Source organism: Podarcis filfolensis, assembly GCF_964270895.1.
Source record: "Podarcis filfolensis genome assembly, chromosome: 1".
Lineage (NCBI taxonomy): Eukaryota > Metazoa > Chordata > Lepidosauria > Squamata > Lacertidae > Podarcis > Podarcis filfolensis.
Genome location: NC_139604.1, coordinates 37,778,687 through 37,801,640, shown reverse-complemented (window position 1 = coordinate 37,801,640; position 22,954 = coordinate 37,778,687). Strand labels below are relative to the sequence as shown.

At 39.0% G+C, this 22,954-nt stretch overlaps 1 protein-coding gene across 6 annotated transcripts in view; it reads left to right on the top strand.

Moving 5' to 3' along the window:
- Positions 1–22,954, top strand: part of KYNU (kynureninase) — an 89,261-nt gene that overhangs the window by 12,607 nt on the left and 53,700 nt on the right. For 3 of the 6 annotated variants that reach the window (XM_083582822.1, XM_083582825.1, XM_083582823.1), the window contains exons 3-7: positions 6,232–6,352; positions 12,103–12,185; positions 17,780–17,841; positions 19,878–19,949; positions 22,850–22,924. In XM_083582822.1, coding sequence (XP_083438948.1) covers positions 6,232–6,352; positions 12,103–12,185; positions 17,780–17,841; positions 19,878–19,949; positions 22,850–22,924 — 413 coding nt within the window. The remainder of the gene's footprint in view (positions 1–6,231; positions 6,353–12,102; positions 12,186–17,779; positions 17,842–19,877; positions 19,950–22,849; positions 22,925–22,954) is intronic. The other 3 variants (XM_083582826.1, XM_083582827.1, XM_083582824.1) reach the window with 2 other exon arrangements.

The window sequence follows — 22,954 nt, the reverse complement described above, 5'->3', positions numbered from 1 at the left end:
TAGATAATTAGGCAGTTTGATTGATTGGACATCTTTAATGGCTTTGTGTTAGCTTACCAGTGGCACTTAGCAAAACGCCAGTCTAAGGCTTCCAGTCATTTATCAGGCTAAAAAAGATGAACAGAATATATCGTAATGGAAGATCTTGAGATTGTTGTATAATCCGTGAAACTAATCAATACATCAAAAAGGTCAGGGTGTAGTAAACAGAAAGGTGATGATTTCAGGTAAGATAATAAGGACATAAGAAGAGCCTGCTGGATCAGGCCAGTGACCTATCTAGTCCAGGATCCTGTTCTCACAGTGGCCAAAGCTGTGCAAAACCTGCAAGCAGGATTCGAGCACAAGAGCACGCTTCCCTCCTTTGGTTTACAGCAACTAGAGCTCAAAACTTTGTAGCTTTCTATTTATTTGTTTACCTGATTTGTATCCTGAAACTTCTGCATAAATTTATGCTCTTTGGGTGGCTAACAAGATAGTTAAGAGACAAAAGAGTACAGTTAACAATAACAATAATCTTTTTAAAGAAACAAACCAACCAAAAAAAGCAACAGTCTATTCAAATAGACAGTAAAATCAAACTGCTCTGAGGGTGCCTTCACAGTGTCATTATTTTGCAGGAAAGATTCAGTCGCCTACCAGATCTTTAGTTTTGCACTTTTAAAGCCACCACATAAACCTTCTGCCCTAGCAGATGGGCTTGGGCTGTGGAAGTGGCTACATCACTCCTTTTGGCCCTGCTGCTTTCCAGCTGGAAGTTAAGATTGCTCCCTTTAGCTGTCACTAATGCCAGTTACAGATCTAAATAATAGTTGGGGTAAACATAATTTACATGGTGTGTACAAGCATGAGTGATCTTGCTTGACATTTATCTGTGCACCAAATGGATCTTGGATGTCTCACTCATGAAGCTAAAAGAGATAATCCAAGTTCTTTATATATTTACATAAAACATTGTACAGCATTGTCTTGAAAGCAGGGTAGAGCAAATCTTATAATACAGGTATGCCATTTAAAAGGGGGAGGGGAGAAGCTTATAAACTATATATTAATCTTGTCAAAACTAAGTTTTAGTAACAACTTGTTTTACGTAGTCATGACATAAATCAAGTGAGAAGCTGCCAAAGGGTTTTTTTGCATTCTACTTCTTTCTGCAGTTTAAGGTGGCAGAGATTTAGCCATTGTACAGAAGTGTGCAAGGGAAAATACAACAGACCTATTTTCAAAATGTTCCGTCCAGCACTTGTTAAAGCACTTGATTGCCACATATTTTGTCTGCCTTCACATCATTTGTGTAGATAAAAAAATTAATCAAGACACCCGGATGTAGATATGCTTCTGTATGTTGAAACAGATTTCTACATTTAGATATCTTGCAGTTTGTCTCAATTTGCGCAGAAGTGAGTTGTGTAAGAGATACTACCCTCTCACACAAACATACATCTTGTCCTTGAATCTCAGTGTTCAAACTCCAGTAGTATCATATCAACTTCTTCTAAGCAGGTAATAAGCAACCTTTATTTAATTGGCAGGGAGATGCTGGTAGGGAGGGTTTTTCTTTAAAATAGTTTTTCCTAATATTGCTTTGAGTCACTGAAGTCTAATGTAAACATGAGTCAACAATAAGTTATTGTACCAAATGTCATATTGGAATTGTATTAAAAGGAACAGATTCAGAATGAAACCAGTCTCCATATTTCCAGCTAGACAGTCTTGATTGGTAAGTGTCAGGGACTGGGCAGAGGAGGAATGATGGAGATCGCCTCCCCATCCGGACCCTTCCAGGGAGGAGGAAGAGGAAGACAGTATAGATTAACAACAGGGGTTTGAGGTAGGTCACAGCTCAGAGGCAGATGAGGGGGGGAGTTGGGAAATCATAGGAGAGCCAGAGCAGCACCTGGCTGACACGTTGTCATTAGAAAGTGTTCCAGACCCACCATCTCCCAGAACCCGATGAGTCTTAAAAGTAGGAGAGCAATGAGCTTGAAGACAGGGCACTTAGCAGCAACCGTAGAGGAGGTGATGATCGTGACGAATGAGGAAGTAGGAGAGACGGGGGATGGAAATTTACTTGGGACAATGCTACTATCCAAGAGGCTGGGTTCTATAGCCTCTCTCTGTAAAGATTGTAATAAAAAAGGACTGTAAGAAACTTTTAACTCAGAAACTTTGGCCTTCCAGATGTTGCTGGACTACAGCTCTCACCATCCCTAGTCATTGCCCATGCTTGCTGATGCAGATGTGAGTTGTAATTTAGCAATATCTGGAGCGCCAAAGGTTCCCCACATCTACTCTAACTAATCTTATTTTTCACCTGCTAATCTTTATAGCTTCCCCAGCTTCTTTGTTACACTCACACAAACATATACATATTCAAGGTATGATCTCACTCACAAAGTGGACCAAGCAATCAGTGCTGTTTGTCCTCTGGAATTATTAAACCCTATTCACCACTTAGAGGTCATGTCTTCAGAAGAAATATTAGAGGAGCTAATAAAATGAGCACACTGAAGTCCAGACAACAGGAGAAGTAGTACTACAAAGCAAGGATCTATTTAGTGAAAGTGAGGTGCTGTGAATGATGGACTGTGGTGGCGTTTAGATAGAAAAAATGTAAGTTGATTCAAAGTGGAATGGGCAAGCAAAATGGTGTAAATCTGGACTTAAAAGGGTTGAGTCCATCTAAATCATTGTGCACGTAGAATGATATCTGCAAGTAAAAGGTCACCCCAACATGCTTCTTATGGACAACCCAGAGCACATGTGCATGTGTGTTGTGCGTGTGCACATCTGCCCGGGAGGAGGAGAGGGAGGGAAAGTTCTGTTACGCTCGTGGAAATGGATCCGTGCTACAGTGATTTGGTTGGATACCACACCCAGTTAAGAAAATATCAGTAAGTAGCAATCTAGTATTGTGCGCCAATGATCAGGAACAATGGTTTTGTATATTTAAAACCCTTTAAAGCTGCCTTATATATTAAGCTCTATATGGTATATATTTATTAGAAGGAGCAGATGAAAACATACCTTAACATTGCCTGTTCTAATGCTTGACTGGATTTCAATGAATCCTTCTGAAAATTGCTCAAAGACAACAACAACAACAACAACAACAACAACAACAACAATAATAATAATATTTTTATTATTATTTGTACCCCACCAATCTGACTGGGTTGCCCCAGCCACAAATAAAATGCTTGCTTCCTCTAATCTCAATGAGACTCCATTATTGTTCTTCAGAATAACGAAGGCCTGTGAACAGAACCAATTTGGAAGTGTGAATAATATTTACACCTCTGTTATTGCTCATTTTAAAAAGGATGCTGATGAAAACAAGGAGAGCGTCTGTAATATAGATTAGATTGAAACTGGTTTTGTGATTTAGGCTTTTTAAAAGCCTTTAAAGCTTTAATTAAGAAGTTATCTTCGTTGTCTCTTATGCCTGGAAAATGTATTAGTGGTTGAGTTCAAAGTAGTATCTTTAAAATGTAGTTTGAGTAGCTTTGTGGTTTAATGTTTCCCTATAGCCCTAAAATGAAATTGCCTCAGACAAATGTAAACTTATTCTTCTTTATATAATGTTAGAAGTGTTTATGTAAATTTTAATGCATTTGCTCAAGCTGCTGACTTGTATACATTCTTGCACAAGCTATTGATGACTGAGACATGCAAAAATGAGCACTGTTCCTTATGACCCTTGGCAGGAAACAGTAGCATATAGAATGAAAGGTGATGAAAAGGGCTAATCACCCCTTTTATCATTTATAGGCATAATAGCTTGCATTTCCCCTACTGAGCAGAAAACATTTTCAACAGATATTTTCCTCCTTCACAAGTGAACTGTGCTTGCCCACATTTCATCTTGGCAATTTATGAAAGTCTAAAGAAATACTTAAATTTTTAATATACGTATTTCCAGCTTAGGGAATATTTTGCATTATCCATCAAAAAAGATGAGTGTTATCCAACATTAGGCATGCTCAGAGTAGACTCATTGAACTCAGTGGACTTAAGTAACTTAAATACATTAAAATGAATATATCTACTCTGAATACAACTTACTTGGATATTGCCCTATATTTTTTAATTAAATTTTTAGAGGACTAGTGCTGCAGTCATATACATGTTTGGTTCTCGCTGGATCATCACCTTGTCATGGTAAGCGGGCTTGCATGTTCCTATGATCCTTGTGTGCGAAGCCGTTGGGAGTCTCATACTCCCAGTAGGGTCACCCAAGACAGTAAGGTCAAGGGGCAGGAGCTAGACAAAGAATGATCCAAGAAGACCTCAATAGCAGAACAGGTAGAAGATAACAAGCGGTATGTTACAACAGCTGTGAAGGCAGATGAAGGCTGCAGCAGATAAGAATCTACTGGTCGTGGTGATATTCATGCCATCGGAATAGAGCCATACCGCGAAGAATCTGCGTTGGTCAGCGAGCACTGATCTACACACGTCAAGCAAATTCACGCATAGGCGTCTTCCAAAAACCCATTCCAATCCAAATAAGTCTCATGGTGATCGGCAAATCTGGAACCCCCTAGTCAGGGACCTGCACATGAGTGGTGGATACAGATTCAGTTGTTCTGACTCGAGGAATGAGGCAGTTGACTAGCTCGGCAGCTGTATCCACAACTGAGCAGTCCTATTTAGGATCTACTCTGCTAACCCCAAAAGGCGAAGGGGCTAGAAAAGGTGCCCTAAACATAGTCTGCCTCCCTTTTTCCCTGACTGGATAACAATGGCTCTCAAAGTGAACCATTCACAGTGGGATCAGGTGTTAAACAGGGATGTGTTATCTTCATTGATGTTTGGACACCTGACACCATTTCAAATCATGATGATGGACTTGACTTTGGTATGACGACTCCAAACTCTCAAATTGCACTATCCATTTGAAAATCATAGCATTTTTTGGTTTCTACAAATTTCCGAGCAGCACAAGACTCCCCCCACTACTAGAATAAATGATACAGAGGGACCACTTCAAAACATTTATTTATTTTTTGCTTAAAATTTGGAATTAAAGTTTACTGTTGCAAATACATCCCTGTAAACAAAAGATAGAAATGTAAAATCCTATGCTAGTGTATAGTATTCCTTTCCTTTCACTGATGTTCTGAGTTAAGTGAGTCTTACCTAACTGCATGTGCAATGACATTTGAGCTTCTAATGTCCCCAGTTTGCCCTTTTCGTAGTAAACATTAGGAATTGTCTTTAAAAAAGAAGATGTGATATATGGAATGGAAGAATCTTGTGCTAATATTTTACCACTGAGGCTACAACTCATGTTAGATCTCTTATTTTTGCCATTTATATGAGCAGGCACTTTTGACTAAGCTTGGAGTATCATGTTGACTTGGATCCACTGAAAGACAATATCAGGTCCATGGAATTTGTTCCATGCGCAGTGGTACCTCTGGATGCAAACGGGAGCCATTCCGGAGCCCCGTTCACACCCTGAGCAGAATGCAACCCGCGTATGCGCGGGTCACAATTCGCTGCTTCTGCGCATGCGCGTGACGCCATTTTGAGCGTCTGCGCATGTGCGAGTGGCGAAACCTGGAAGTAACCCGTTCCGTTACTTCTGGGTCGCTGCAGAACACAACCTGAAAACGCTAAGCCTGAAGCGTCTTTAACCCAAGGTATGACTGTACATTTATATTTTATATTGGAACTTGGGGAACGTATAGCTTTTGTGTGACGTCTAGCACCCAACAAACTGCTGAATAGAAGTCTAGCATTATTATTATTATTATTATTATTATTATTATTATTATTATTATTATATCAGTATTAAGTACAAGTACTTGTATATCAGTATTACTTAATATACTCTGGTTTCTCTTTAGAAAATAATAGTAATGGAAAAACCAAGAAGTTCCTTTCTCATATGTTTTGCCTTTTGTTACTGAGAGAAAGGGAATAGCTTGCTTCTACTATACTTTTAACACAGCTGGTATATTTTTCTACACTTGTCTGTACTATGGTGAATTTTATGTCAGTATTTTTGGCATAGTTTTCATAGAATCTATCACATAATGAATAAGTGTTTTTTAAATGAAATGAATGTTATCTGTTTGTTAATTGGAGGGCTATCTCAGGAATATAGTTGTATATTGGGTTCATCATTAGTGAATGGATATGACGTTTTTCATGGGGAATCTTTTGTGTAAAGAAAGGTAATGGCAGCATTTTTAATGGCTTTCTTGGATTTTCCTCCTTCAGCCAATCTAGCCTTAGTGCATAAGAATGAGACCTGCGTCTACTTTGCTGGGAACTCTCTTGGTCTTCAGCCAAAGAAAGTTAAGACTTACTTGGATGAAGAACTTGACAAGTGGGCTAAACTGTGAGTAGTTCCTAGTGACATAAATCACTAACTGTGCTTTTTTGAGGGTAAAGAAAAATTATTTTATTTTGAAAATGGGCCTGAATATGGTGATACTCTGTTAAAATCCCTTTCTCATGGAAATACAATGAATATTCAGTGCTTTCCCAATAATATACTGTCCTTTCTGTAAGATATGCTCCATAAATTAGGAAAACAAGAAATGGCTGCAGTAACCTTTAACCAGCTCACATTGGAAGGATCCTCCTCAGCTTACAGCTATTTGCCTAATGGTTTTTTAACTGTCCTAGTTCAAGTCTTACCTATTGTCTGTATGTGTGTAGTTGTTGCTACTAGTCTATGTGATTATCTCATGCAATCCTTGTATCTATCTCATAATTGCTGTCCTGATCTGTGCATTTCAGGCTACATACACCATATCTATATCTATATCTATATCATCTATATCTATATCTATATCTATATCTATATCTATATAATGTGTATGTCCCAAATAATCATGGGAACTGTAGTTTGTTGAGTGTGCTGGGAACTCTAGCTCTGGTGGGTGAATTGTAGTTCCCACAAATCTTTAGATGTCCTTCGATAGGTAACCTGGTGCCTATTTCAGCAGTATTCAGATTGACCCTTTGCTTGGTCAGTCCTAAATCTGAGACACTAGAATAAAGAATATTGCTTTGTAGCCTCAAACTTTTGAGATGCTTGTAAAATTCACATTCTGAAATCTGAAATTTGTATTTCAAAAAATAAAACAGAGGTGTAATAAGGTCTGTCATAAACTCAGAATTTGGTTCAGTTTCAAAATCTGAAATTGTGGAACTCCAGGCATGCAATATTGCTGTGCTTGCAACTATTTCTTTCGTTTTTCCTTGGCCCCTCATTATTACTAAAATCAGCCACTGAACCCCATTTACTAGTCCCACCAGCATTTTTGTGTCCATGGTAAATTCTTCAAGTGGTTTATTTCAGTTGCCCATATTCACACTCCTCCCAGGAGAAATGGTCCTAGGAAGGTGGTGGAAGATGGAAGGATGGTGTGAGTAAGCATGGATTGGTGGCCATAATTAAAGTTCAGGAAGGGAGAATCAAGCCCAGAGAGTTAGGGTTGTGCTGGGCTGAGGTTCATAGCAGCCTGAAGAAATCAGTGCTCCCGTCTAAGTTGTGAAGAAAGCTTATATCCAGGAAATTTTTTTATCATTCAAGAAAATGGTGTATTTTATCTACTCTTGAAATACTTTTCCTCATGTCCTTAAAGTTTTTCTATTGGTTCAAGCTCATCTTTTGCTCCATCATATTAGATTTAAGACTGATTTGACACAATCTGACTTTGCTGTGTGATAATGCCCATTGATTTCAGTGGGTCTGTTCTGACCATGACTTAGATATCACCTACTAGCAGTTCAATCCTACATCTTCCTACCGGGGAATAAGCACAATTGAACACAATTGGACTTCTGAGTAGACATACCTATGACTGTGTTATAAGAGGGAAAGAGTTGTCCTTACCTATTCTCTTGTTAAAACAGGAGAGTTGCAATTAATAATAAAAAGGCAGCTGCTTTTTTAGATAGCTATGAGGGAAGGAAGGAGGGAATAGGAGCATATGAACTTCAGTTAGCACTTCTCTCTGTTCATTTAGCACAGCTCTGCAGTTTTGCCAGCCATTTTAAGAAAATGCAATCCTGTCAATTTTTCTGTGATTATTGTAGTAGCTCAGGGAAATGGCTGACTTCATTCAAGAAGTTAAAGTTAAATAGCTCTCTTCTCCATTTAAAGGGACCAAGAGAGGTAATATTTCATTTCTCACACATTAACTTTGCATTTGTTCATTTTCCATGCATCTGTTTGCCTTGGGTACAATGAAAGAATTTTATACTCAAGACCGGTGTACTTAAGTGTGGTGATAATAGTTTGAACAAAATTCACTGCAGTCCAAGGCATTTATTTTCAGGGAGCAGAATCAATTCCCCCCTTCTTTCTCAGTTTGTGAAAAGAAGTAAATATGATTCTGTATATCTTATATGTATCTGTGGTCCATTACCTTTCATGAAACAAGGAATACAGTTTCTGCCTTATCTTTGACACTCCTGTAACGAAACAAACCCATCACACCTACAACATGTTTAGTATTCAGTGGGGCTTACTGCCCGGTAAACTGTGCACAAGATGGCAGCCTCCCTTGCTTGGGTCTATCTTCACTCTTATTTTTATATACAGAATGAATGCCAATAGTTATAAATAAAAGAGATGATCATTGTGTTTGGTCTAGAAAACTACAGTTACAACAGTGTGGACAAGCAGTGCTCCTTTTCAATGTTCCAGTCAGCTAGCCAGCCATGTCCTTTTCCATGGTACTCCAATCTATTATTCCTACCACCTGGTTTTACAGCCCCATGTCAATCAGTCAGCTTTCTGAGCATGCTCATTCCTCATTTGGCCGGTTTTTGGTGGGGGTGGGGTGGGGTAGTGTTCTTCTCCCTTAGTAGTTTTTTGGTATGTCTGCAAACTTTGGAGTTACTTGAAGCTTGGTAATATATCCCTGCTAATATGTTCATGGTGCTGTTTTGTGTACAAAAGTACCAACATTCACCTCTGAACTTTGGGGATAGAAAGACTGATATTAAGTATGATTCTGTGCTCATACATGCACACTCCGGTCACACCCACACCATACATTTAAAGCACATGACTTCCCCCAAAGAACAGAGTTGTTCCATCACAGAGCTACAATTCCCAAGAACCTTCACATTTCCCAGGATTTGTGGGGAAAGCCATTGCTTTAAATGTGTTTTAGATATATAGTGTGGATGGGACCAATTGTAGATAAACATTAGTTTAGATTGTGTAGATAAGACAGTTTCAAAAATATAAACTCAGGCCAAAGCAACGTATTGAGAAAATATTAGAAGTAGATAGCAGTCTGTTATTTCAGAGAAACGAAAGAAAAGAAAATGTCAGAATAAGGCCAGACCAAAATAGAACAGTAAGGGAAGAGCAGCTTATATTTAGAAAAGTCAGTGCCCAAAATCCAGTACAAATGCAAGCCTTTCAGAAGGCTAAAGACTTCTGAAAAATGAATTGGGAACCTTTTGGTCCTATCTGAAGGCAGTGCCAGTCTGTCGTGGCTGAAGGTTGCTATTTCATGGCTACTTACTAGTTTATAGAGCTACTGAAACTGGCAAATTATGATTTTGCCGTGTTGAGGCAGAGAAGACTGCAAGAAAGCAATAGAGGCAAATGAATGTTATGCAAATTTTTGTTACTTTTAAGAAATGCAGTGACTATAATGTTTTACGATAACATCTATCTTACAGTGATTTCAAATTGTTAATGAGGAGCCTGATGTGACAGTGTTTGAAAGTATTCTGTTGGAAAGGGGTACAACATCATTGTTTTACCCTGTATCTTATAAAACACATAGCTTTTCATCACCAACACTATCCCCAAATTATGTTTAAACTGGTCTTCCGTTGCCAAGATCAGAAAGAGAAACAAACCCAAGTACAGATGACACACCAAGACATGTAGCATGTTGCTTGTGGCACAGCCAGGACTGGGGACAAGGTTGGAATTTTGGTGCACTATATATCAGCAAATTGCTTGTTTATATTAATTATGGTTTCATGTAATGTGAAAACCAGTCCTAGGTCATCTATCCTTTTGCTTCATGAAATTAGTTAACATATCATATTGACCATATGCCTTTCAGGTTGGGAGTCGGGAATAAGTGAGGGCTGAGTCTGATATACTGTAAAACTAATTTGATATAGGTGTGTTTTAGGGTGCTATATATTGTAAAATTTCACAGCTGTTTTCAGAACTTTCAATCTATAGTATACCCAGTACTTCAGAATTGAGTACATAGGAAAACTATGACCTATCATCTTATGTAAAAAAAGAAGGTAGGAAAATGTGGCACTGAAATCTGTTTAGTCTAGATTAAATATTAATCTATGAGTCACTAAAGAAATACTTCTGCCTATGTGATAATTGAAACTTTTCATTCAAGTGACTCAAGTGAACCTGTTTCTTACTGTCTTTTCTTTATGTTTAATTTAGTTACTTGGGTTTGGATTTATCGTACACAGATCTTTTCCCATTATAATAATAATCACATTGAAAAATCTGTAATAGCTCATAGGAATGTTACATAAAATATTTAAAATGTGAGATCCTTTCTGTTGGGGAATTGGCAGAGAACGAGGAAGTTTAACAGTGAATCTTGTAAAATGACAGAGCAAATGAGAGGATTCATTTGCGGGCACTTTTCTAAATCCTACTAAGTAACTGAGGACAAAGATGTGTAATATAAAAAGAGGACACACCATTAATTTTCTAGTACATTATTTAGCCAGGTTTTGCCTCTGAACTGAGAAATTAGCCCGTCGCCCATTTCTGCCAGACCCATTGCACTCTTGTACGCTATCACCATTTCATCTTGCTTCCTGGACAAGCAAGTTACCTGACATAGAAGAGACAGGACTGTTTTGCATTGTAGGCCCCTGGCTGCAGGTTCGCTTTGGCTGCATTCACACATAATGATAACCTAAGCTTCCTGGCTTACCGTAGTTTACTCTGAACTTGGTTTACTGTGACTTTCAACCATTCACAGTTCTATTCCCTAGCTGTTCGCTGAGGGCTGTTGCTATTTTTTGTTTCTCTTATAACAAAGCATGAAGATGGCTCATTAGAATCTGTCCCGTGTCTGTTGACTTTTTTTGCGTGTCGAGGTCCCCAATACACCCCAAAGGAAAACACAATTGACACTTAATTTTTGTTTAAATTTTTTGGCATAATTTTGGCCACAACTTCATTCAAATACAGCAATGTGAGTGGTTGCTTAGGCATTGGTAGCACTAACTGCCCCCGCACGGGGACAGCTCTGACATTTGCACCCCCCGCGAAGTCAGGAAGGGTAAGTCACCTGGGGAGAGAGACGGGACTGGGAACCATGCCTCACCTCTCCCCAGCATGCTCCCAGGGGCTTGCGTGGCCCTAGCCCCTTGCCAGGGGGTTTCGGACAAAAGCATGGGGGAGCCCCTGGGTTCCTTTAACGGTAAAACCCTTCAGCAGCAGCAGCATTTTGGAGGGGCAGGCACAGCCGAATCCATACCCCTCCACCAGCAGCAGCCTTTTGGGGGGCAGGCACAGCCAAATCCATACCCCTCCAGCAACCAATTCCAGACCAATGCCTAACCGCAAACCTTACAAGTTGTGACGATTTGCTACGCAGTAGGCGAAAACCAAGTGGCACACACTAATCAGCCAAATGGCAAAATTCCTACTGGGCCCCTGCCCCAAAGCAGACGACCCCATGACAGGCAATAGCAAGGTCAAGCAAACAGCCTAACATTAGGGAAGGGAGGGCGGGTGATCCGAAGCACGCAGTGAAAGAGGACGTCCGTTGCTGCGTGCCTTGTATTTAACAAATAGGGCTGTCAATCACTAAATGGCAACATCTAATTTTCCCCAGTAACAGCCCGCCCCTGCTTACGAGTTGGCCAAACCATCTGCCCAGAAACAGCAAGGTGTCTTGGAATCCCCAACCGCAACACGTGCTCTCCGTGATGGAGAACACGCTTTGTCTGTGTGCAGTACAAAACTACAGTAGACTGCTTGTTTGCTACAGGTGGATGTGGTGCAATAAAATTATTTATTTTCTCTTCCAGCTCCCCAATGAATGTTGCATTCTTGATGTTAGGACTATACCAAAGGCACATATATGAATTTTCATTTGTTCTCTCTTTCAGGGGTGTTCACGGTCATTTCACAGGGAAACGACCTTGGGCTTTAGGGGATGAGTGCATTGTGGAGCTTGTGGCTGATATTGTGGGTAAGAAAATATATTTTTTGGAAAATATTTCATTTTCCCCCCACTGTTTATGTAGCACTAGAAAAGATATCAGACAATGGAACTTTTCTTCCAAAAAAATACCATTGGTTTTTTTTTGTTTTGTTCTGCTCTGAGTGCTTCTCAGTAAGTATGTGAAGTAACTACATTTTAAAACTTTGTACTGAGAAGATTTAATGCAGACAGTAATATATAAGCAAATGTATATCTTGAAACTAATTGCAGTATGTGGTTCTGGGATCGTCATAAACTATTTGGTCTAATGCATGAAACCAAAGAAAACTTGGCACTCCTACAAATGTCACCATGAATCAGTGATCATTTCTTTTGTTTACAAAGCAATAGCTGCTTGTTACATGATAATGTCTTTAATTGCTGTCAAGGAAGTCAAATTTTTTTGAAAAAGAATTAATAGTGCAGAAAATGATGAAAATTAGAGTTGATACTACCTGTCAAATTGTCTAAAGAATCTTCAGGGAAGGGAGAGGACTTGGGATAGAAATGAAGTAAACAGTGGAGGTGTGAATAGTGGTGCCACTCCTCTGCAATTATGCCTCAAGCAGCAGTCACTAGATGACTGTAACACTTGAACAACCTTTTCCCCCAAAGCGGTCACAAAAGCAATGGATGCAATACCCAGGGTAAGGGTTGGCATTGCTTATTCTCAGACATAATTATTTTACTGTGAGTGATATGAAAATAAATTATCCTCTCAATAACAGTACTACCTTGAAGGAAACATGCCAGCATACAGATCAAATCTGAGGTGTATATTTACTGTGCAAAAATTGATTATACAGAAATAGACACTATTGTGGGTAGCCAGAGTACCCTTCAAATGTTGTTGGTAGCCCAGCTCCCATCAGCCTTAAGCAGAATAGCCAGTGGTGATGGATATTGGGAGATGTCCAAAAACATCTGGAGGGCCCCATGTTAAGTACTCCTGCCTTATCTAATATCTCTATTAGTTACACCCCCAACAGCACATATGCTTGTGTGGGCCTCTCTATTAATGAAATACTATATAACAATTAATAGAATCAAAGAGTTGGAAGGGACCCTGAATGGCATCTAGTCGAATGTAGGAACTTCTATTAAAACATCCATGTCTTGGAAAGTTTACCTTCCTTCATGTAACTTTATGCATTTGATGAAGTGGATTGTGGTCCATGAAAGCATAAAACATAATAAAATTGGGAGCCTTTAAGGTATCACAAGACTGCTTGTTCATTATTCTAATTCTAAGTTCTTCATCACATCTGTGAGTATTTCCATAGAGGCACTGCAGTGCTGCCTCTGGTCTCATATCTTGTGTGTGGCCTTGGCCGTCCTTCTCTTGTGCTTCTATTGCAGGGCTGCTGTAAGATGTGAAGGTGAATACACTGGAGGGGGTGGATATAGAATTCAGTGGCTGGCTGCAAAATCTGGTTTTTCTGCCTCCGTTTGGACTTCTTGCTTCAGCTAGAGAGTCAGAGCTTACCTAACGTCTGTGGCAATGCATGCCACACACAATTAATTCACTGCTGCAGGGTTGCCATTCTGTCTTTAGCAAAATCTTCAGTAAGGCCACGGTCCGCAGTGTCCTTTTAAAAAGCAAATGGGGTCCAGAAAATAGCAATGCAAACCAAGAGGAAGGGAACTAGAGACACAGAACAACATAGCAACAAACAAAGCAATTACTGGCTGTGAATGTTACATGAGAAAATTTAATGTAAAATCTGCTAGACAGCCAATAAATCTGTTTTACACTTTCTTGTTCACCTTGGTCAGAAAAAAAAGAATCTTGTTATTTTTAGATCTAGGACCCACATATGCAGTCAAATATAACAACATTTTCTCAAGGAAAACAAGAAGAGTTGTTGTTTTTTTAAAAAAAAGATTTTTAAAGCTTTGCTCTTTCAACTATGCCTTCAGCATTCAGACACTTTTTTAAAAGTTTGGAAGTTATTTTGCCTTTAAATACAAGTGGAGTTTTAGGACTAATAGGAACATACTTTATTTGCTGTCACACAGCTTACATCTGCTCAGTGAGGCCCTTCTGCCCATTATCCACCAGCTAAGTTTTCCATACCCAAAACAGTAGATCTGTATGCAGAAGCCTATTTGTATTCTCTTGGTTGGGGAACCATGTTTTAAGCTCTCTATAAAAGAAACTATGAATAAAGATCTTCACATCCTTAACCTGTTTTGTTTTGCTTTGGGCAGTATTTCATAGGTCTGTTGCACACCAGGGACTATTAAGTTTGCTATCATGTTAGTGCTATCATGATCTCTCCCTTCTTGCTAGCACAGATAATCCCGTCACACCCCTCAGTGGCTGAACAACTGAATTTCAAAGTGTGGCTTGGCATTCACCTTACAAGTATTAGCATTATTTTATTGTGGGTAAATTTCACTTTATTGATTTTGCCACATGTTGGTGAGTTGCCCCCCTCTCCAATAATGAGAAAGGAAAACAAATTAACTTTTCAAGAATTCCAAATTATGGTCCCATTATGTTGACAATCTCAACTGGTTAATGACTACATCATTTGCCTTTAGGTAAAAAGAAAAAATGCAAAAAGGATAAAATACAAAATAAACCACTATTAAAATATTGTCCATCCAGCATAGTATTTAAGATGGATATGCATTCTTTCCAGTAAAAATGGATGCAGTTACATGGAGGAAAAGAAGGAATTTGTGTTCCTGTGGTAGGCTTAACAAGAGAAAATAAACTGAATTTTTAAGTTAGTTTTTTATGCTTAGCATTTTATGGAGGAGGAAGAAGGGTTGGAGCTTGTTCTATCTGTAGAACAAAAAGTGAGTGTTGTCTTGTGGGATTTATTCAGGAATACAATAAAGGCAGTAAATGGTTTTTCCTTTGGGCCATTTAAAGGTTTATGTCTCTCTAACACCTTGCTTATTAAATGAGCATACCTTTTTCTTGTTAAATGAAGACTCCAATAGTAAATATCTTGTGAAATGCAGAGTCAAGGTCACCAGAGACCCAAACTTTCTCCACCCCTTCTTCCATTCATTCCCATATTAAGCAAAAGAACAGGAAAATAAAAATTTGTTCTTTTTTTCCACAGCATGTTATTAATATATTGCAACCTTGGCAGTATCACCTTCTGATGGAATAAGATTAACTGCATTGCTCCTTCTTATGCTTGTGCTGAGAGAGAATGTATACTGGGCTGTTTTGCTTTAACTTTGAATTATAAGGATTATTTGAAATACCCAAACTGGCTTGTCTTTTCTTTTTTTTTGAAGTCTTGTCTTCTTTCTTTTTTCCAGTTCATTCAGCCATTTCTCCCTTTATTTTCCATACAAATTTCAGGCAAGGGCTTGGTTCATGTTGCACTAATGCAACTGCTGTACTTTCCAAAGTTACAGTGGCACATCACAAGTCATGCTTTTTTCCATTACAGAAAAGATTTATCAGGAAGGACATATGGGGGTTTATGCTGTCCAGGATATGTGGTGCTGAGTAATGAGTTGGAGAGAGCAAACTTCATTTTGTCTACTGGATACTTGTCTTTGAATATTGTAATAGATTAATTGGATCACAGAAGCATCATTTCCGAAATGCAGTGCAGGCTATGAAGGATAACGATTTTCCTAGGGCACAGATAAGGCTTGTTTTGTGGGCACCAAAATCCAATAAAGAAAAGCTTTTAATAAATATATCATTTACAAGAGTCTAAGACTTACATGACAAATGTGGTGTCATATTCAATATAGGATATTGGCATGCATCTAAAGGTGAACTTCAGATTAACCGTTTATTTTTGGTCTGTGCTTTGAACAGCAAGTGAACTAACAGTAGTTATATTTATATTCTGGAAATATTTTGGAAGTGGATCAGTCAGGTTGTAAAAGCACCAGGATTTGGGGCTTATGTTTCAGTACCCTATCCATAGAGTGGAGTCCCTAAGAGGGTTGCATGGCATCTTGTACGCTTCCTTCTGGCAACTCCTCCTGCCATGATGGTGCCAAAAGGATTGCTCTGCTTTCCTTTGGGGCCACATCAGCAAGGCCGAGAGGAGGGTCTTGTTGTCTGCACAGCCCAGGACCCCCATACATATTGCCCTGGTTTGCTCCCCAGAGAGGTAGAGGTAGAGAATGCAGATAGCAGTTATCTCTGTGTGTCTGCACACATGACCAAAATCTACAAGAAAAATAATGGCATTTAGCAGTAAATGTTTCTCACTTATGGAACATATGTGCTGTTGTTCTGCATACAGTTCAATATATTCACATACTGCATGTCTGATACATGCAAAATCCAGAAAAGAGGTGTAGTGCAGCAGTGTGGGCTACTATTGTCTTTTTATACCTGGGAATTTTTCTTTTTAAGAGTAAAACTCTGGACAATGTACCATACATTTGTGTAAATTTGATTGGGCCGATTTAAGAAAATGGAGCTACATATTATGCTCACCACGTGCAAGCAACATGGCTGTCCCTGTTTAGAAATTGTAGAGCTCAATCCTCCTCCTCAGCAGAGAAAGCTGAAGCAAATCCCAGGGAAACATGCAGAGAAGGAGAACCTGAGAACCGGTTGTCCTGGTTTTGTTGTTGTTGTTGTTGTTGTTGTTGTTGTTGTTGTTGTTGTCAATCTCCATCCATTTTTCTCCTTTGTGATTGTTCTCCTGGTTATCTCCCTTGCAAACGCTAGAAAAATGAGCAACTAAGAGCCATTGATAGAGAAAAAAGATGATAAAAAACAATCCAGCCAATAACGTCTTCCTCTTTATGACTTAACAAACCACATCAGAGTTAAAAGCTTCTTATAATGCTTGCATATTTTTCTGGTTCATGTTATTTTCATCTAAACCCTGGGGATGGTTTTTTTCTTTGTGTTCTTCCATTTGTAACGTGAATTTATTCATCCTTTTCTCTCACCGTATTGACTAACAGGAGTCAGAGAGCACCTTATTGTTTCTGGTGTATTGGAAAAATCCATTTGTTGTGCTTCTGATTCCCATTAAATTTCATTTATTTTATTAATTGCCATAAAGCTCAGAATCCATGACCAAAATGCAATAGTTTAACCATGTTCCCATCTTTGCACCAGTTGTCTTACAGACCACCGTTATGTCTACTGTAATGAAGGTCTGAATAATTGTTAGGCAAGTCTCTTTATTTTTATTAAGGGCACATTTTAGCTTGGCATTACAATGGCCACTTTAAAAATAGATGATTGCCCCTAAGACAATTTAGGCCTTTATATTGAAGATATATTTAATGGGCAAAGGCACACTAGTACTGAATTTGACCAAGTTGTTAATGATAGCAACAAATCAAAAGGTAGATTTCAAGGAAGGAAGTGTTACTGCTTCATTATCTGCTTTATTTGCCACAACAGAATGGTAAAAATAAATATTTCCCTGTTAGAATGGTGTACTATGTCAACAGGGGAACTTTTTTTACTTAAATTTCTCCGTGGTGACACATCAAACATGTATTTACTTCTCAGTCATTAGGGAGACATTGACTACAAGCCAATGTCATGAGGTTTTGCACAGCACTGGCACAGACCTTGCACAGGACAAAAGAAATAAGGAAACATCTGCCTTATTGCTTTTCAGGGGCTCATAAAGAAGAGGTAGCATTAATGAACGGCTTGACAGTTAATCTGCATCTCCTAATGGTAAGTCATAAGAATTTCTTTGCTAGATATATCTAGTTCAGAATTCTGTTTAAAAGAGAGCTTGATTCCTCCGTGTGTGTATGAAGGTATTATTTGTCCGTGAGCATCTGATATTGAAAACTACACTGTCTGTGAACATGAAGATTCTATTTTAGTTGTCTTTTATTTTAATAATTTATATAAATACCACAGTTTCTAAGCAATGTATACTAGGAATACTGGATGGATAAAAAAGGGATAAAGCATAAAATAAAATAATAAATCAGTTAAAATTAACCATAAAATTAGAAAAAGCTTGCCTACTTAAAATCATGCATCTGACTTCGATGGATCAGTGAATGCCCTTTTAAAGTCTTCTAACCTAGTTTCCAGCACCATATTTCAAAACAATGCATTCTGTAAGTTATAATAAAATGCATTATAATTTAGGTGTTGTGTCAGGGTTACTTCTTTTTATAGCCCTTAACAGAGTTTGGGTGGCTTTCTGTCATGTATGATCTAGTTGAGATTCCTGCATTGAATCGGGGTCCCTTCCAACTCTATAATTCTTTGATTCTGTGATTATATGGTTCTAAACCCGTGAGGCCATTAAATCCTTATAAGGAATCATAAGTGGTCTTCTAATTATCTGTGTGCAATACTTCGTTTACAATTTACAGCTTACCACAATTATCCCTAATGTCAAAGCCCCAGTTTTTCATTAATAAACATATTCATTGAACAGTTTGAATTGGAACAAGGTCATGCCAGGAAGACATCTCAGGTTGGAAGCCTAACTGCAAAGAGCCCTTTGCTGCTGTGAGCAGCTGCAGGGCTTTCATGAAACTTTTCATTGGCTACCTTGTTTACACAATAAGGTTAGTGCATTCCCAACCGCCCTGCCCTATGAATTTCCTCTCAGAGTTCTACCCACCCACCTCACCCTTTTCAAAGCACTATCAGATGCTCACTCCTGTTACTTACTTCTTAGGCTTCCACATGCATCTCTAAAATTATATTTTGACTGCTTTCCTGACATTTATCAGAAACTGTTGTAGTTCCGAACCACTTATTTGCCAAAAGAGTGTGGAAGTAAATTTTCAGAAGTCATTGGCAGAAGCAGACTAAATATATTAGATGCATGACAATCAAGGTGGGGTCAGGGAGATAGGGAGGGATAGGCCCTGGTGTGTGTACCCTGAGTATGTCAGACTTGTTACTGTGTGGTTCTTGCCGTCAGTTCTAACAATATACTTGGTTACCAGCTTAAACTAAAGAGTAGTTGATTTGAGTAGCATACTTGTGAGCAGTGTATCATGAGAGCCATAAATTCATGTGAGATTGCAGTTCCTCTTTCATAGAAATAAAAATTTGCAGGTCCCATGTTGCACTACCCATGCTAGTATACTGCACGCACCACCAACATATCACTGTCACTGAGTGAGGACTAGAAATAGAGAATTGTTGAGATTGAAATCTTTATTTCCCAAGTTCTGAGCAATCTTTCTATTGCAAATAGAGATAGATGCCCATGAAACTTGTATTTTTGGAGTGGATACAAGTTTCAGGAAGTATTAGGAGCCCCAAATTGTTCTCCTGCTTTGATCAAAATCCAAGTCAGAAACAAATTCCCACCCTACCCAGCAAACTTCCTTCCCTGCCAGCCTCTGGTTCTTTTCATGCTTTCAATTCATGCAGACACATTTCAGCAACGCAAGCAGCTGTGGGGAGAAGGAAGACTGGAGAATTCAGCCACCATGATGGCATGCAGGAACCATTCATCTTATTCCTCCATCAATTTCCAAAGACCTGGGTGGTTGTTGTTGTTGTTGTTGTTAATACCCCTTCCATCTGGCTGCGTTTCCCCAGCTACTCTGGACAGTTATATATCTATTTCGTATTTGCATCCATAAATTTCATAACTGTATCTTGCATCATGTTGATGTGGCTGGTTACTTCTGAAAAAGTTGCAGCTTAGGGGTAGGGCCACCTTAAACTAATGAAATGAATAAGTGTTAATAATTATGGACTAATAAATATTTTACCTTTTTTTACAGTTATCATTCTTTAAGCCTACCTCAGATCGCTATAAAATCCTTCTGGAAGCCAAAGCTTTCCCCTCCGACCATGTAAGGAATTAATATTGCATAATATTTGTGTTATCCATTGTGACTTTCAAAAGCATACCAGCAATCCTGTCTCATTATTTATTACCTGATCCTCCTTTAGAAATAACAGGAAATCTGGTCATGTACTCTTGGGCTTGGCATATTTTACTGATCATGCCTTTATTCTTTTTGTTCAAATAAAAACCTTGCACAAGGAAAAGATTGAATGGCCATATTGATTTATTAGTCCTTTTAAAGACATTGAACAAGCTGTTGGTCTAAATCAACAACAGGTTGTAAATGTTTTATTAATTCTTGTTTCTGTTTTACTTTATGAAACCAAATCAATACAAAGCTCACAACATTAACAGTTTTATATCCCTAGACAGATAGGGAAATGCTTGTCCATGGTGCTTTAGATTACTAATTCAAACATCATTTGTGTGCTATAAAATGAGACAATAGCCCATGCATCACAGATTGCAGCAAATTAATCTTCAGATTTGTGACTCACTGCTACTTTATCAAACTCTGTAAACACTCAGAAATTGATGGGATATTTGATCACTGAGGCACTATAAAAATCCTTACAAATGCAACTCACATAGGGTGCAATTCAGACCCTTTCTGGGCTGCCAGACAATTAGTTGACATGACACCTTTTTCCAGCTAATATTCTTTTGTTGCTCATATGTTGTATGAAATACAAACATCTTCCTTCAATGCAGTAGTTTAGTTTTGGGAATATTACAACATTTTTTCAGCTTGGAAACTGCACCTGTAATTTACTTTGCATGAATGGGTGTCTCCTTCACTTCAGTGAGAACATTTCCCCCTCTATGGAATGCATACATGGGGTTCCCTACTTGGATTGGAATGATAGTGGAGGACAAAGAGTTCAAGTCCCCTACTCATGTAAGAATTTGGGATAGGGAGTTATGTATGCACTGACAATTTACTTTTAAAAAACCCTGCATTTAAAGGCACAACTGCATAACTAATGTTAGATGTTGTTTGAGCCATAGACAGATTCCAATGCATCTCTGTGTCTCTGCCCCTGCCTGCCTTCAGCTAGCCCACCAATATGGTTTTGCCCTTCCGCCCCCGCATGGAGTTCTACCTCAAGTTCTGGCAACCTTTCTATATCCCAAGCTTTGTTAAGCGGCCCCTCCACTTCTCCAAACTTTTCTGTTTTAAAAGGGAAATGTTTTTTTCCTGCGTTGGCATCACACCCCTTCCCTGTAAACTTGGCAACCTCTTTTTTTGCACAGACCCCAGGATCTTTCTTTGATGTGTTGATGTCCAGCCACTGTTTCATAATGGCTTGCACTCAACTAGCCCAGCCAGGCTAGATTGCAGAAGCTAAACTTCCACGTTTTGCCCAGTTCAGGAGAACTTCTGCAGCCTGTATGTCTCCTTCAATACCCCAAGTATTAGCTAAATTCTGACATTCATTAATTTCCAACATTCACTAACCTCCTAGAATTGTGAGGGCCTTTGCACCTTCAGACTCTGGTATCCCAGATCTATAACAATATGAAACCAAGGAAGAGCTGTGTTTTTGTGCTTTCGTCCCACACGGCTGAGGGCTGCATAGAAATAATACAAACATCCAGGGAGGGCAGATTGCATGAGTGTATTCCATGTAGTTGGCGCTGAGTGGGAAAGACCCCTCAAAGGTCTTTTCTCTTCAGTCTTTTACCATTAACCCTTGTAGCTGTGATAAATCCGATGTGGCTTCTGTCTAGTCTGTTTTCTCCCTGATTGTCTCTGCAGGCTGAGTATTCCTCTTATGTGCTCTGGCATACATTACCCAGATTTTAAAAGGAAGATAGTAGCATGCCTTTCCTCCATCTGATACCGCAAGACAGTTCTACAACTAACTCTCAGTTTAAAGGAGATTGAGTGTGGGGAATGGGGGCAGTGCACCTGTGAGATTAATACAACTTGCTGCTTTTTTGACTATCAAGCTGGTTATGCTGTATATTTTTTATCATGATTTCCATTGGTCTCCCCAAGTACAACAATTTAGCAAGCCTACTTCATAATACTATGCATAATCTACCATAGAGGTTGCTGTTGGAAAGTTATTTCTTTCATTTGTATCAAGCCATGGATACAGTTCCAGAGGACTGGTTTCAGGCCAGGGGTTTGGATGGAAGCTAAGCGTTTTGAGAGTGAATTCCTAATTTGCCTGTTCCACACCAACTAGCTGCACTCAGATAAGGGGTGGGTCCCAAGAAAAAAAGTGACAGAAATTCCTGTGTTTGCATATAGCATCATATCCGAAGATCATTGGGGAAAACCAAGAAAATTAACCGAGTGCCCAACCCCCAATAATCTTTAGAAGCAGTGAAGCAAGAGGAAGATAGCAATGATCTGTGTGGGCTTAGCAGGGCCTTTTGCTGTTAGAACATGTCAACCATAACATTTAATCAAGTATTATCTATTCCGACTGGGAGCAGCTTTCCAGGCTCTCATGCAGAAGTCATCCACATCACCTGCCACCTAGTCCTTTAAACTGGAGATGCCAGGCACTGAACATACAACTTTATGGATGCAAAGCATGTGTTATACCACTGAGTTATGTCCTTGGATAGCTCAGTTGGTTAGAGCATGATGCTAATAATGCCAAAGTTGCAGGTTTGAACCCTGTATGGGACAGCTGCTTATTCCTGCATTGCAGGGGGTTGGACTAGATGAACCTCAGGGTCCCTTCCAACTCTAGAATTCTATGAGACTATGTTTCTATGGTTCCCTGAATTGCAAAGAGGAAGAGCCATGTAGAACTGGAAACGTTTTGCAGAGATTTGCCCAAGCACATCATGCACACACATCCTGCTGATGGTTGCTATGTGAAAGAAATGCTTCTTTTGTTGTTTACATTTGCTTACTAAAAACAATCCATATTTTATTTACAGTATGCTGTTGAGTCTCAACTCCAGTTTCATGGGCTAGATATGGAGAGCAGTATGCTTATGATAGAACCACAAGAGGTTTGTAATGGGTATTTGATATTGATATCA